This window comes from Apteryx rowi, unplaced genomic scaffold, assembly GCF_003343035.1.
Source record: "Apteryx rowi isolate R43461 unplaced genomic scaffold, aptRow1 scaffold_34, whole genome shotgun sequence".
NCBI classification, from domain to species: Eukaryota; Metazoa; Chordata; class Aves; order Apterygiformes; family Apterygidae; genus Apteryx; species Apteryx rowi.
Window position 1 is genome coordinate 3,907,682 of NW_020449863.1, and position 15,803 is coordinate 3,923,484.

The 15,803-nt window shown below is 36.9% G+C and overlaps 1 protein-coding gene across 1 annotated transcript in view; it reads right to left on the reverse strand.

Moving 5' to 3' along the window:
* THADA (THADA, armadillo repeat containing) overlaps window positions 1-15,803 on the reverse strand; it is a 167,381-nt gene that overhangs the window by 138,399 nt on the left and 13,179 nt on the right. The window contains exons 12-21 of the mRNA XM_026072344.1: window positions 15,374-15,525; window positions 15,076-15,231; window positions 13,187-13,309; window positions 12,103-12,226; window positions 10,505-10,653; window positions 8,560-8,770; window positions 6,265-6,400; window positions 5,821-5,957; window positions 4,270-4,434; window positions 2,921-3,078 (exon numbers count right to left, since the gene is read on the reverse strand). Coding sequence (XP_025928129.1) covers window positions 2,921-3,078; window positions 4,270-4,434; window positions 5,821-5,957; window positions 6,265-6,400; window positions 8,560-8,770; window positions 10,505-10,653; window positions 12,103-12,226; window positions 13,187-13,309; window positions 15,076-15,231; window positions 15,374-15,525 — 1,511 coding nt within the window. The remainder of the gene's footprint in view (window positions 1-2,920; window positions 3,079-4,269; window positions 4,435-5,820; window positions 5,958-6,264; window positions 6,401-8,559; window positions 8,771-10,504; window positions 10,654-12,102; window positions 12,227-13,186; window positions 13,310-15,075; window positions 15,232-15,373; window positions 15,526-15,803) is intronic.

Consider the following 15,803-nt stretch of genomic DNA (forward strand, 5'->3'; position numbering starts at 1 on the left):
TATGGATATTTTTGGACATGTAACCTTCAACTTTGTTTATGTTTGAGCTTTTTGCAACAGCTACATTGACTAGGTTACTTCMAATTAAACTCTGATACATTCTCTTTCATTCACACATTAGAGTTTAAAGAAGAACTGCTGTAACTTAAGTTCTCTCAGATGACATAGCACTGATCCCGATATAAGCGTATGATGAGTATGGATTCTGATCTGATAGCAACCATGACCAAGGCATGCCTACTCCTCTAGGAATGAATAAAAAGCTGGAGGAGCACTCAGCTCCCCTGCAGCATAAAACCAGTACTTCAAATGTCAGGAGGTAGAACAAGTAAAGGAATTCATATTCACTACAACTGGTGAACTACCACCAACCATAGTGAACTCCAGAGGAGACAGATTACTTTAAGAACTGAGGAAAGGTTGTTTTTGGTGGGTTTTTTTTTCTTTTTAATTGTTCCTTGGAGAAAAACTCCAAAGAAATTATGGGAACCACATTTTTGCACTGGTGGCACAAATGAGTAATAAGTGCTAAAGCTTTTCAATACTGAGTCTTCTCTGTACTTGACAAGTTTCCAGGACAAGGCTCAGATCAGTCCTCCTTGACTGTCAGGGTTAACAAAAGCAGAACCCTAGGACAATACTTGGGTCTGTACTGCCTGCTTCTTTTCACTTTGGTACACAGTTATGGCAAGCTTATGTCCCAAAAAATCATCTGATTTCTCTCCAGGTAAGATAAACAAGAATTTGAGGAAGAGCTCAATGTTCAAAGTTCAAAACGGATGTTTCTTCAGGCTTCAAGGATTGTCTCATGATTGGAAAGGTCATGTTACAACGTCAACACACAGCCTTCAGTAGGTACCATTTTTTGGCCGTCACTAGGATATGCGTCTTCTGTGGTTGATAGTGTTTGTATCAATTGTCCTACCGGGCAGAGCTTTGAATCTGGCATCTCTGGACTTTTCAGGTCAGATGCAGAATAAAAGGTAGAGTATGTATTTGAATGGAGAGATTCCTGCAGACATATTAGACATTTCCTACGGCTATTTTTCAGGGAAATCAGYCATTGCAACATGGGGTAGGCTTTGAAGACTGACTATTTAATACAGTATTTTGAGACTCCTCTGTATGTGTTATCTCCACACCAGGAGCTGTAGATGTCCTGAAAAGTCACTGAGTGTTGTGGCATTCAAATGCTATGCAAACCCAATCTCTTACTCAACAGAGAAGAAAAGTGCAAATTTGATATTGCCCCAACTTCTAGTTACAAAAAGAGGCTCAAACAAGAGCTGCCTCGCTCCCAACTACTCCTATATAGGTACACATTGTGAAGGCCGCATTTAACTGTGTTAGAAAGAGGAATCAAGAAATAGTGCCACCAGCAGTTGACTAACACCACTGCCCACCAAGAAGTACAGTTCTGTTGAGCCATTCCTTAACGTGGACCAGCACTGAAAGACATGTTTTCTTCTCATTTGCATGCTGAATTAACACAAAAAAAAAAGTCTAGATAGGGAGGCATTGCAACAGGATGACACAGAATGGCCAAGTGGTGCTCCCAGATTTTTCTCAGCAATTACTTAGTCCTGACTCAAGGCAGCATGACCAAGGTTTTTACTGAGCTTCCCCCCTCCTCCTCTTAAATCTCTACATATTTACACAATAAAGAAAAAGATGGACAACTTTAAAGGCCAGTTGTACATGCATAAGGTACCAAACTCCAGTTCTCTTATTTCTCAACACTGAAAAATAGGTATTTAATAGAAGTCTGAAGCCACAGCAGTTCCATGCAAACACTGACRCTTTTAGTCATTTATGATGAAATCACCTCTTTTTGTACAATAGCATAAGGCCACTTACAAAAAGTGGAGAGAAAGCGCCCACACCTTTTACTATAGCGTTTATTATATATACGGCCAAATAGTATTTCCTCATTAGCCTGAAGAAAATTAGGGTTTCAAACCAACTTCTTGTCATAACATTCTTCATAAAAATAGAATGCAGACTTTCTGTTTTACAAGAAGATGTCAGAGGCAGAAAAAAAACTAATGGGGGATCTATACGAATAGGAGACATTGCTTAATAACATAACATTTCTGAAAGGGCAACTATTAATGGTTGCTCTCTACGTAAAGATGGAGATGCTACAGTTAGAGCTGACTCATGCTAAAATACCAATTCCTGTTTGACTTGGAGCAGATTAAGGAACATAATGGTGGATGCACGCTGCTGTTCTCCCATCTACCCTTCAGAGCTCTGCAACAGTACAAGCACAGCTGTTAACCAGATGAAAACATAAGCTAGAGACAATGAGAGAATAAAAATATTATTTCCATGGCACTGCAACATGTGATAACATAAGAAATAAGATCTGCAATACATTATAATATTATCAGTTTTATGATAGAATGTTGTAACACCTACGGAAAAATTTTTTTTTCTGTTGGAGGGAAAAGGAGGTTGAAAAAAGGAGTGTCTTGCATATTTCCATCTTCCATGTAGAAAAGTGTTTTGTCAAAACCATATGGAAATGAAAAAGTCATCAATTAAAAAAAAAAGTAATAAATATGAAATATTCCCAAAATAAATTCCTGTGGTAATTTAATTTCTTGTAAATACTTCACTCAACATTCTACAAGAGACCCTGGTGGCATGTTAACATTTTTTATCTCTTAAATTAAAAAATTTGGAGGAAAAAGTCATATTGCATACAATTTATCCATAATTCAATTTCCCATGTCATGTARGACAAGACTAAGACTAGTCAGCATGCTTCTCTTTCAGAATCAGTGAGTATGAAGTTCAATTAATGAAGAGCTTTAAGTCAAATCCCAACAGCTATGATTCAAAAATGTAAAAAAAGTCAGAAAATTTAGATTTTTTCCAGAAAATTTAGATTTCATAGTAAAAAGTATTCCCCTACCTGTTCTACAGTGATCAACCCATCTGAAGATTCAGATGCAGCCTGTGAAGGCAAAAGTTTGCACAGTGTCCCTAACAGCAGAGATATTTCCTTCATGCTTCTCCAGCAACATACAAGAACCATCTGAGCTGTGACATCACATGTTTGCCTTTCTTTACCTTAAAAATAAAAATCAACAACAGTGTAACTCAACGTTCTCATGCAGAGATTTTTAAATTTAATTTAGCCTGATCTCCTTACAAAATACAATTCACTAGGAAAAAATTTTTAAACTTGCTAAACCAAAAGATAATTCAGTTCTGCTAAGCCTAATTACTTCCATGCTTGGAACACTTACTGTACTTTACACTGCTTGAAAAGGGCAGCAGTATACAACTTTACCAGGAAACTGCTGTTTTAAAGGGTAGAGGTCTCTTGGTCAACATCATTATTCAATTGCAAATAGAACCATACAAACACCTACAACTTTGGATCCAGGCTCCAACAAACTCCCATGTCAATCATCAATCCATCACACACTACATGTTGTTTATATTTTAACTCAGACTCCCCCATACGCAGGGGCCAGGCAAAAGCATAATTTTATTTAATGCAACGGCCCCATCTGGTGGTCATTACTAGAAATTCAATAACATATTTACAGATTTATTTTCATAAAACAAAACATATGGCCCAATCAAAACTATTTTAAACAYAGGAAAAATACATGAGGAAAGAAAGCTCAAATATTTGTTTTTAAAACTTAATAAGCATAAAACTGTTGAATTCAAAAGTGAACGGATATTCCATAAGCTCACACTGGCATACTAAATTGAAAGTTTACTATTTCTATATCGCTGTAAGCTTCAATTTCATTTTAATCCACAGCTGCTGTTTGTTAAAGCAGACAAATACTATCTAATATTTTACTTTCAAAACCTTTTGAACAGAAGCTTTTGCTTATGCAATTTCATGCACCAAGTTTTATTGCATGAACAAATTCCCCACTGGTTGTGTATACTGAAGAGGGAAATCACACTAACACCTTTCAACAAGAAAGGTGTTAAAGCGTTGCTTGACAGAAAAGGTGTTAAAGATTACCTGGCCAATGCAGTTAAGGCAATAGAGGCTAGGCCAATGCCAAAACAACCCTTTTTCACTTGTACTCTAAGAGAGATTAACCACAATCTTCCAGAAACACAGTGAATTAGTCTTTAAAACCATGCCCATGAATAACTAGCTTCTGACAGATTTATTATGGAAGTGAAACATTATACAGAGCAAATAACTTCCAACTTTGATCACCCATGTAAAATGCCTGCTCTATACAGAATATCTTGATTTAATTACTAATACAGCATTTGAATTACCTCTTATTTCTGTGCAAATATTTTCCGTTGGCTTGTGGTCAACCAGCTTTTCAGGCTCTACTTTGCAGTATTCTTTCAAAATCTTTGCTTGTATGAAATAATCATTTGTGTCCTTTGGCTGTATCTCATGCAGGATCATCTGTAGTTGATCTGCTGTTTCTACACCTTCAACAAGAGGACCATTTAAGTCCTTTTGACTTCCAGTTCTTTATATAAATGTAATTCATTTTAAGTATGTAAGTATAAAAGAAAGTTATTAGCAATAAAAAATATAGAACTATGATGAATATGAGGATTAAGGAAGAAAGAAAAAAGGGCTATACAAAGTCACTTGGTTTGAAACAGATGAGATAACACAATCTGCAATGACTTCTGCACTACAAGAAATGAGCAAAGATAACCTTTAACTAGAGAGAGTAGTTTAAAATTATAATATAAAAAGAGAAGTTGAAAAGGGGCGGGGGGGGGGAAGACTCAAAACATAGGGACAACCAACTTCCCTGTTTTTGTGAGCTGCACACCATATTTTCCATAGGAGAGCTTCAAGCGCTGTAGGACTAGTCCATATACTTTGAATTGGTGGGGCAAGGAGGAGCTCCAAGATTAGCAAGCGACAAGGGCTGCCCACCACTTTTGCTCACCACAGGGTGAGGGTATATCCTAGGACACTTCAGCAAGATCAGCCTCAGGAGCCCACTGGCTTGGTTTCTCCCAAAACAAGAATCCAGATTAGGCATTGGTCCCTAGATATGCACTCTCAGCTGATCCGTAATTTTGCTACCATACAGACTTGCAGTCAGTTGAACTTCTCAGGAGCTGCATGGGGCTTAAGGGCTGGACAACCACCATGCCTGGTCCAGTGCATCTCCAAGCAGATTTAAAAAAAAAAAAAAAAAAAAGTGAAACCAAAGTCTAATTCCACTTAGGAAGTGCTGCTTCCATCAGATAAGAGTGATAAGCAGTAAGACTGTCTTACAACTAAAGGAAATTTTGGCCTAAACTCTACAAACCCTCTGTATTGCTTGGTTCTCCAGAAAGAACGGTATGGGTTAGGAAACCTTTCGAAGAAATCTGTGCAAGAGATTATCAAAAAGTTTTCCCACACAGCTAACTATTCAGAAAATAAGCATCAGTTTCCAAAAAAAGGGCTTATGTCTTAACCCCAGCCTCTCCCTGAAGTCATTCTTTGCTTTTCTGGAAAAATTTCTTGGAGTCTTGTCAGACACCAACAAACTCTGATAAGTAACGGGAGACACTGAATCAAGAGACTTATCACTGGGGTGGGGTGGGGGGAAAGAGAGATCATGGTTAGGATGGCTGCAGCTAAGCATTAAAAAGCAGCTGGGCAGGGCAAATCCCTATGTACAAGAACAGACAAATCACTTATCTAGTAATCCTGTATTAAATACAATTAAAAAAAAAAAAACACACACATGAAAGGATAAGAAACTTAGTGTTACAGACATCTTGTTGACTAAAGCCATTGAGAAATAGTTCTGAATGGCTGGAAAAAACAAACAAAACTTCAGGTTCTACTAGAAATTATTTTACCTGAATCACTCTCCATTGGAATAAGACCTTCTGGGGATGAGCTCTGCACTACTGGAGATACTACACCAGAGAGTTTGTACGACATCAGAATGAGCCTGGCCACCATTTGCTTCCATTCAGTTATCAATGTCAAGTTACTTCAAAAAACAACATGAATTAAAATAATTTTATATTCAAAAGAAAGAACTAAAATTACAAACAATTCTGCAACAGTATTTATGAAAACTGTAAATGAGGTACACTTTGACAAGTCTTAAAACTGAATTTAAGACATACAAAGGAAGTATCAAATAGAGAAGCTAATAAGTGCTAAAAGACACAGGTACTGAATTTGATAGAAAAAACAAACACAACATTGTATACTTTAATGTTCTTATGAGTAGTTCTAGCAGCATGCTTAACAACTCAGTTAAAACTTACTATTTAGTAGTATGTTTTACTTACTTTAAAGGTAATTGCTGCAAAGCCCCAGTTATACAATGCACTCTCCCATACATTGGAAATGATGCTGCTGCTTGAAGCAAAGACTTTTTGGCTTGAAATATTTCTTCCTCAACGTTCGCTAACAAAAGCTTGATAACTAGAATTAAAAAAAAAACAAACAAAAAAACCCCACAGACTTACATGTATACATACATACACTTATTTTCTGAGAAGCAAACCTGGGTTAAAGAAACAGGACTAAAACCTGTTTAAGCAATAACTCAATGAAAAAATGTAATTTCTTTCATAGTAATTTATTTGTTTATACTTCTCACTCTTTTGTCCATTTAAAAAGAATTCTTGTCCATTTTCAGTTACCTAAATTTCAGCAATGTCTGTTACAGCCAAGTTAGTCTACCTGTCGCTGTGAAAAGTGCAGGATAAATCCTATGCTCAGGGATAATCTTGCAGCTCATGATGAAGTCAAGAGAAGTAAGCTATATATATTAAAAGTCAGACTTTGCCCTTAGAGCTGGGTTAATAGAACAAACATTTCAGCAGAATATTAAAGATCAGAAGCTTCCGGTTAAACATTTAAATCTTTAATTAGCCACTAAAGAAGCTTCCCAGTTTTCAAGGATGCATATGCCTACTTTATGTATACATTCACCATGCAGCATCTCAATGTCACAATCAGAATAAACAGCAAATCCTAATAATGAACCATGGATCACTTTAATAACAGGAGATACTCAATGACAATGAGACATGAGATAACCCATGCATTTGCTTCAATTATGGCAATCATAAATATGTCTCAAAATGATGATTTCAGTGCATATGAAGAAAGTATTAGGTAATCAGCAAAGAAGCCCATAAKGGCAAACACACACCAAAAAAAAAAAAATAAAATAGTGAGTTCACTACAAATTACATTCCATGCTTTATTACAAGTTAGTTTACAAATTTTAGTTTTATTGCAAATTACATTACAATGCTGGAGCCAGTCTGTTTAAAGAATTTGCCAGATCAATCAGATATAGAGCCTCTCAGCTTTCATTTAGAGGCACCAAACAAAAATATTCCACATGTGAACAAAGCCTAACCACTGCGGCAGTGTTGGTGTATGCCCAGGACTGAAAACCGCTCAGCACAATGGCTCCAGGCAAACAGAGCTCCGCGTGGCAGCCCTGCAAATGTCAGGTACTGCAACTCCACGTGGACAAGCCCTGGCTCCCTCTGCTCAGGGTGAGGAGCTCTTGTAGGAAGCAGAGGTTCCTTCCTGGCACTTTGTGTGCACAGCTTCATGCTAATGACTAGTACATGCTGGCTCCTCTCATCTTTCACCTATGCACACAGAAATGAAGTGCCTTCCAAAGAGTATTGTCCTGTCTGTCCCAAAAGGCCTAACATCTCAGGCTGCTTTTTAAGAGAAAGTACAAGAAATCTTGGGGGAGGGGGAGTGGTAATAATAAAAACCAAACTAAGTGAAAATTTTAGGTATCTCCAAGGTCACCTTCTCTCATGGGAAACAGTGTAAAAGGCCAGCTAGCTACCGGGGCCTCAATGTCACTTTCTCTCTGACCAAAATAACAACAAAAGCCATCTTCACAGAACACGTGATAGGCTCAAGATGAACAGGACTAGATTAAGATCTTATTAAGGGCCTGGGTTCTTAACAGCAAAACCAAGTCTGTTTAAAATCCAAGCAGAAACCTACAAGAGACAGAAAATGGAGTGGTCTTCCGTCTGGCATAAATGAATGCTGAGACAACTAATTGAAAGGTCAGAGATTTGCCAATCAAGTACTGGTAAAAATAACTACCGGTGCCCTCCTAAGGCCAGATATTTCTCATCTAAGTATGGCTCTGCACAATGGAAGTCAAAGTCCAAAAATAGTCTATATATGAAGAAAGGGATGGAAAACAGCACCTTTAAGTTAAAGAAGAACAACCAAAATGGACTGTAACTTCAAAATACTTGTAAAAGTAAATCCTGAATAAACAAAAATATTAGGGTGTAATAACACTTGTAGAGAGGAACTGTGAAGAAGCGATCATACTCCAACTCCTTAAATATCAAATAAACTATGCACGGGGGGAGGTGGATGGAAGCATTCTGCTAACAGATAAAGCTCTCTTACTACACTTACACAGACCGTATTTAAATCTAGGCAAGTTTCATCAAAAAAAAAATCCAATAAGCATCTACTTACTCATTATGCTTTCTACCAAAAGCCTTCAGGAAAAGCAGTAAGTAGGTTTCAAATAAATTTAGAAAACAGGAGGAGGGGGATTAATCTCCCTCAAAACTTACCTGCTAAAGTGTTCTTCTCCACTGTACTTGTTGATTGATCTTCATCTATCTGAAAGTTATGTTCAACCCATTTTCCTAAACAAATACGCTGGAGTTCTTCATGATGTACTAAAAAGTTCAACAAATACGAAGCAGTCACACAATCATACGGCTTGGTACTCGTGCTAAGATCCATTGCTGCTTGGAATAAGAGCTCTAGATTTTCAGAATCCTGAAATAAAGCAATATTTCTCATTTTACTGAACTTCCACATTGATTTAATTAAGCTAGTTAGCATCCTGGAATTTGAGAATCAGCTTTTCAGTAAGGTGGCTGGTACATACTTACTAACACTTGTTTGGTACACCTTACACTCAAAACAAGAAGGTGTATGTATTTAGCAAAGATACAATTACATACACCTTGAGGATGGGGATAAGCATTTATAAGGCAGCATTCAAACCCTATGCACTTCACAGAAGGCCTTTTTTTCATTTTCAAAATGTTGCGTTTTATCTGCTAATGGACAACACAGAGAAGCACCGTTTATTAGGAAGCAGCATTTGTTCACCAGTAGTTATGAATTTAAAACTACCTTTTTATGAAACAATAAATAGCAAAATCAGTATTAGAGCAAAATTTGGGAGAAATCCAAAAGACAATCAGAAAGTGAAACCTGAGACCAATCACAAAGGAAAACACAGAGCTGAATGCTTTGAGATACTAGGGTAACTAGATCAAAATGCCCCAAGCTCTTACAAAGTCTCAATTAAGCAAGAAGTTTGCATAATCTATTTCTTTGAGCTATAAATCTATCTGAAAGCAACAGACTATCTCAAATATATATCTCAAAGAATATACTCTTTCCTAGTGTCACAATGTGCTTAGTAAACAGTTTATAGTCATACCCAATTAACTTTCTGAACTCTTTCAACTGTTTGTGAAACAAGCCTCCTTAGGTAAAGAGAGATGCTGTGTAAAAATACACAGAAAAATACTGGGGATGAATGCTACTTCAGACAACTTGGGCTGACTTCTAATTTGCAGGAATTATGCTTTGTACCTACCTCAAGTACCTGGTTCAACAACCTGTTTTAGTAAAACACGATACAGTCTTCAGTTACCACAAGTACCTTCAGGTTTTTGCCTCTTCAGCAGGACAGGATTCTGAGCAGCACAATGCTCAACTCCAGCGCTGGAGAGGAACAGTTGCCGAATCATCTGCTTTACTAAAACCTAGAAAGTCTCCCTTGCTTTCAAATACAGACTTGGTGTGATCTGAATCTTTTTCTTCTACTGTGATAAAAACCACAGCATAAAGTAGCTACAGGTCACCAAAAACTGTATAACCAGCAGCACAAAAGTCATCTCGATCCTCACCTACTTCTAACTCCACCCTGCCGACTCTACTGTGCCAGCATAAACATTTCCACAGCAATGCAGGGAAACAAACTGAGGAACTGACCTGGCTGAAAAGTTTAGGGGTGGTTTGTTTGTTTGTTTGTTTGTTTGTTTTGGGGGGGAGGGGGAGAAGGGGAAAGGGGGAGGGCAGAGGAGGAAGGGGGAGGGTTTGTAGTCTGTTTTTCAGATGACTCTGATCCTGATCCATTCACCATACAGCTGAATAAACACACTAGCACAAAACAGAAGACTGTTTAGGCCCTGAAAAAATGCATGATGACTGCAGCTTGTCGTGGCATGTCACAACTGTATAAGGATATTTAAGCCAGACTCCTAATACTGCTGTCTAACATCAAGCCACAGCTTTTAAAAATATTGGTTTTGATCAATATTTCTTCCTTTCCCCCACTTAAGTCTCTCTTCTCCTAAGTGAATAACAAAAAAGGTAATATAACAATAAACTGTAAGAAAAGTAATCTTCAGCTATTACTTCTCAAGTCCATGATAAGATGGAACATTCATCTTCCATAGAATCACTCTCTTTAAACTATTTTTAGTTACATACCTGTAAATTAAATGCAACATCACGTAGTTTAATCAAAAGTTCAAACGCTAGAACTTTTACTTCTTCAAAAGTACTGGCAAAACACTGGATCAAAGTTTGGACACGAGTAGAATTAATCTCTTGAGTCAACTGAAAAACCTGTGTCTGACCTGTTCAAAGAAATCAATGCCTCAAATAATTYTGCTGTAATTTTTCCAGAATTTGCATGGTATTTACATTTTGCTTAGCTGTAGTAACAGAAATCTTAAAATGAAATTTTAGCTAAAGCACTATTTTACTATTCATACAAGCATCTCTTAACATGTCTTATAATGCCATGCTTATTATTGAAAAAGTTTACCATATAAAGAAAGACTCACAGTAATATAGAAAGTAACTCACTAAAATAAAATAAAATAAAATAAAATAAAAGTTATTCACATTAAATTCAGCATTGACAATAATCTTTATTTTAACTTTGCTTAAAAATTCCTTTCCTGGAAGTATATCGTATTAGAAAATAATTCTTTTTTAAGAAGGTTTTAAACTTCAGTGGGGCTTTTTTTTTTGGTTATTAAAATAACTATAGAATGGAAGTTATTGCAATTTTTTATTTTTAATTTAGCTTTAAGGAAGTCATGATTTTAGGGGACTGACCTAATACTATGAAGAAGCCAGAAATTTTAGGATGTAAACAAGTACACTGCATTCCAGTACAGAAAGCAACAGCAGCTAAATCTCCTTTTCAAAAGTAACGTCAGGCTTCTGAAACCATAAAGCTGCTGTATACAATTCCCAGTGCTGGGAAATTGTTTATTTAAAAACCCTGCAGCAATACACCACTAACTCAAAAATGAAATGAATGCATTCATAGTTTATCAAGGGGTCTGGGAAAAGAAGATGCATCAAGAAGTGAGAATCCATTTTCTCCTCCCTCTCAAAATCAAGTTTTAGTTTACATGACTCATTTCTTCTAAAAAATATTACAATTTAAGATAGAAAACATGCTTTTATGTTGCTCATATAATCTACATATAAGATCTAGTAAAACCATTAATACTTCAAGGCAGGTTCCTATAGTGAATACTTGAATTGAGATTGTACTAACATTGTAGAGAAAGTTTAAGTTAGCAGCAGCAATAGAACATAAGAAACTTTTTAATTAAAGCAATCCTTATTTAGTATATAATATTGTGAAAATATGCAAGTCTTTTCAATTAGCAGCTTTTATGGTCATACCATTTTGAAATACATATTATCAAGCAGTTAGAACAAGGGAATGAAGTGAAGATACCAACTATATTAAATCCTGTCCAAAAGATTTCTTTGTAATAAAAAATGATTAAAAGTTTTGTACTGAGAAAGACAGACACTAGGCAAGAAGAACCCAATTTATGAAAGCTATATTAATCAGCTCATAAATACTTGCATTAATTTCAAAATGTCCTTTTCCATTAAAACTTACTATTCTTCTTCAGATAAAATGAAAGTGACACAGGAAACCCCACAGAAATCAAGTATTAAGATAACTGTTTTACTTTGACAAAGACTAACTAGTTGGCATAAAAGAACTTTCCTTACTACCCCCATTCCTACACCTTATAAATTAGGTCTCTCACCTTTTTGAACAGAAAATATTTCTGCTATTGATCCTAAAATAGTTAACGTAGAAAATCTGGTTGCGTGGGATGAACCAGGAAACAGTGCTTCAAAAAGTCTGTCACATACAGATGACATGAAAACCTGAAGATCATAAAAGATATGTTAAAACCGTTCGTTTGCTGCCCTACAAACAAAAGTTTATTTAGAAACTGAATTCAGGATGTTCTGCTTTAAAGTGCTATGCAGCAAAATTATGATCTCATAATCCATTTTGGAGGAACTGGAGGACTGCCTTTGTGGGATTGACAAGTTTCTTGTTTCCTAGACTAGAGTAAAGGTTCAAGGATTTTTTTAAGCAGCTTCACCACTCCCACAAAAAGATCACTGCTGTATTAAAACCTAGAAAAGTAGTTGAGCAAGAAAAGCAGAACTCAAGAGAAAAATTGTGCAACACAAAAAAACTGATTACGTGGGACTTTAAACAGGAAAAAAGGACAAATACAAAAGAATTCTTCATACTAAAAACTCTGTGCCGAAGCTCTGCCATTCATTCTCTCAAGTGTTTTAGAGAACTAGCAGAAGGCTGATGCTCAAGAGACTTTTACTTCAAGCCCAAGTACATCACACCATTTAAAGCTTACTAATCACCACTGAACTGCTCGTAGTTAACAAGACATTCGCATTAAGATCTTGGTTTGGATMAGGAGAGCATTTTGGTGGCACATCTCCAGTCATCCCCATTTATTGCCACTTCTGTTCACATCATGGAGCAGTCCCTCAGCAGGTAAACTTGATTGCTTCTGGACAAAATTAAGCTTAAAGATACCCTCCAAATACTAATGGGTACTCAGTTCAAGAGATCAGACTACAGTTAGTCCAAATTAACCCCCACAGCTACATTCAGTGTGGACAGTAGGTCCTCAGCCCTCTTTTGCTTAACAAGATTTGCTCCTTCTGCACTGCAGTATCTGCTAATGCAGACACTGCCTAACATAACAGGTGTTTTCAAGAATAATTAGCTACCTTTCAGAAACACCATCATGTCTCTTTTTTTTTATCATCTGTATCTCTAGCAGTCTAACTCACTTTATATTTACTTACTTTATATTGCTGCAAAATCCCCACAGGATCCCACTTAGTTGAGTCTTCAAGTAACTCTTGCTTAGTTTTCTTTTGCTCCAATTTATAAAGCACCTGGGAACTTTCTTGTATCCTACAAAATAACTTTTAAAACACAAGCAAAACATACCTGATACAAGAGTCATTGAAAGTTAAATTAGGAAAAGGGGGATTTTCAGCCTAATTTCTAGATCTTATTGCTTGTAGCTTTTAAAAGGTGTGCATGCAGCATAATACAGAATTGGTCCTTCTCTCAACTCCAAACAAGTCTGAATATTTTATTCCCCATCTCTCATGACCACCCTCTTTCCCTTACCTCTGAACCTCCTACATCTATTTCCATCATCCTCCTTAAATTCATGCCTAGTCTTTCCTTCCCACCTCTCCATTTTCTCTCATTTTCATCTTTCATTTTCAGCTTCTTCCATAAAAAAAGCTGAATTAATGCACATCCTTTTTTATAACTTCAGGGTCTCTTACAGAGAGAGCTTGACTCATCTCAGGAGTGCTTTCCCCAGCTCTGTTATTCCCCACTAACGTTATTTCCTTTCTTATTAAGTTTCCTCTAGTATAATTTTCCCCTACTCTGCATCAGGCAAAGAGTGGAAAGAGTTGAGCTTCTGCTCTTTTGTTTCTGCCAAGCCTGTTCCCTCATTTTTCCCTGCTAGCTCTCCAACTAATTATTTTCTCCTTCCACATTGCTCTCATTTACTAACATCTTCCAGAATGTTCTGTGTGTATACATGATTTCTTCATCCTACCCACATCCTCCTTCCACGATCTCCCAACAGTGAACCTGGAAGCTTCTACAATGTTGACACACTCAATCCTTGCAGACTTCCTTGGCCTCAAGTATTTCAATTAACAGCTACTCACAAGTCAGTTCTTCCCATCATTAAAGAGCCCTTTGTTCAAATCGGTCCTCACTAAGCTACTATCTTCTTGTTTCTCCTGTCCTTTATACCATCCTATCCTCTCATCTTTCTAACCAAGCACAGAGCTACCATTCTCAAAAGCAAGCTTCCGCAGCAACACCTTCTTGGTTGGCCTTAACAGTTTTGCACTGCTTATGTACATTCAAAATACTAAYACATAAACCACTCTCTTAACCCATTTAACTGACTCGCTGTTTTTTCTGAACACCTCTATAGACTCCTTCTTTTGTACAAATCCCAGTTGAAACTGCTGATCTTCACTTTTAAAGTTCTTCTCAGTTCGTCACCTCCTCTAGCAGGCCAAGGATGCTAGTCTGTCCGCATGATGAGTTTCCTATACATGCCTTTTCTCATTGCCTCATTTGYGCTTTAGAGCAGATCCCCATAAACACTCACAAAATTCTTTTACAAGTAACATCTTAAAATTCTCCTTTACCAAAATGCCAGAAATGATGATGGTGAGGCCACTGCTCTAGCAGTACAACCACATCACGTTGACCACAAGTGTCTCCTCATATTCCTCTGCCTCATCTTCCTAGTCGGGTTGCTGAGGTTGATTAAGTGACTGTGAATCTGCCTGACCTATGATAAGTCTAAATATTCGCCTGGCCCACAATAAAGGCATTACAATGTTCATTGTTTACTCTAGGTCACATTGCTTTGCATTTGCCATAGTTAAACATACACCGATAGGTTAAATAACACTCACTGCCACTCATGATCAAGTTGTCTCTGTCATTTGATTTTTTAAAGTCATCCTTATCTGGGATGACTTATCATTCAGTTGCATAATAAATGCAACATAGTCCTGGTCCAAGAGCTTCTACTCTTTTGGATAAACAACTTCACAGCATACTCAGTATAAAAAAAATTTTTAAATACTGCATAACTAAAAAAATAAGCACATGGAACATTTTGTTTATATTTTTAAATTACCTTTCTCAGTAAAGAACACATCTGCTGCCTCACTGAGGGAGACTGGCTATTCAGGTTGTAAGTAATAGAAAACTGAATCAGTTGCATTTCTTCCATAGACACAATTTCCGTGCTACGATGGGTTTCACAAAGCAAACCTAAAGCATCAATGCAAACCTGAAAGATATTCAGATGTTAACCACAAAAGGGTTACAGACACCTATAAATATACTTATGTTTTAAAAGGATGCTGAAACAGTATTTAGGATTTAAACAATTCTTCCAGTTTGAAGACACAAAAACTATTTTGTCCCTCTACCTGATTGTGTTGATGAACTAGACCCTGCTTTACACATTCAGATGATACAAGACCACTGCTCATGATATTTGAAAGTTCCAGGTGTCCATGAGCCCTGGCTGTTCTTAGGCATGCCATCAGCGCTCCAAGAGCTCCTCTGGTACTGCGAGAACCTATAGTGAAAAAACAATAATTATAGTCTGATTAACACAATAATCAATGTGCTAACTGCAATGCTTGTCAAAAACTCCACGTATTTCCAATGCATTACCCCTCCCCCCTCTTTTTCTCTCTACCCCCACAAACCCCAAAAGAAATATTCTATCACAAACTTAACTAGTTCTAAATTGCCTGGATCACAAAAGGCTTTTTCTTGAGTACACCATAAGGAAAAAGCATCCCTGTGGTGTCTCACAAGCCATTATTTGAGGATTACACTCTATGTCAAAAA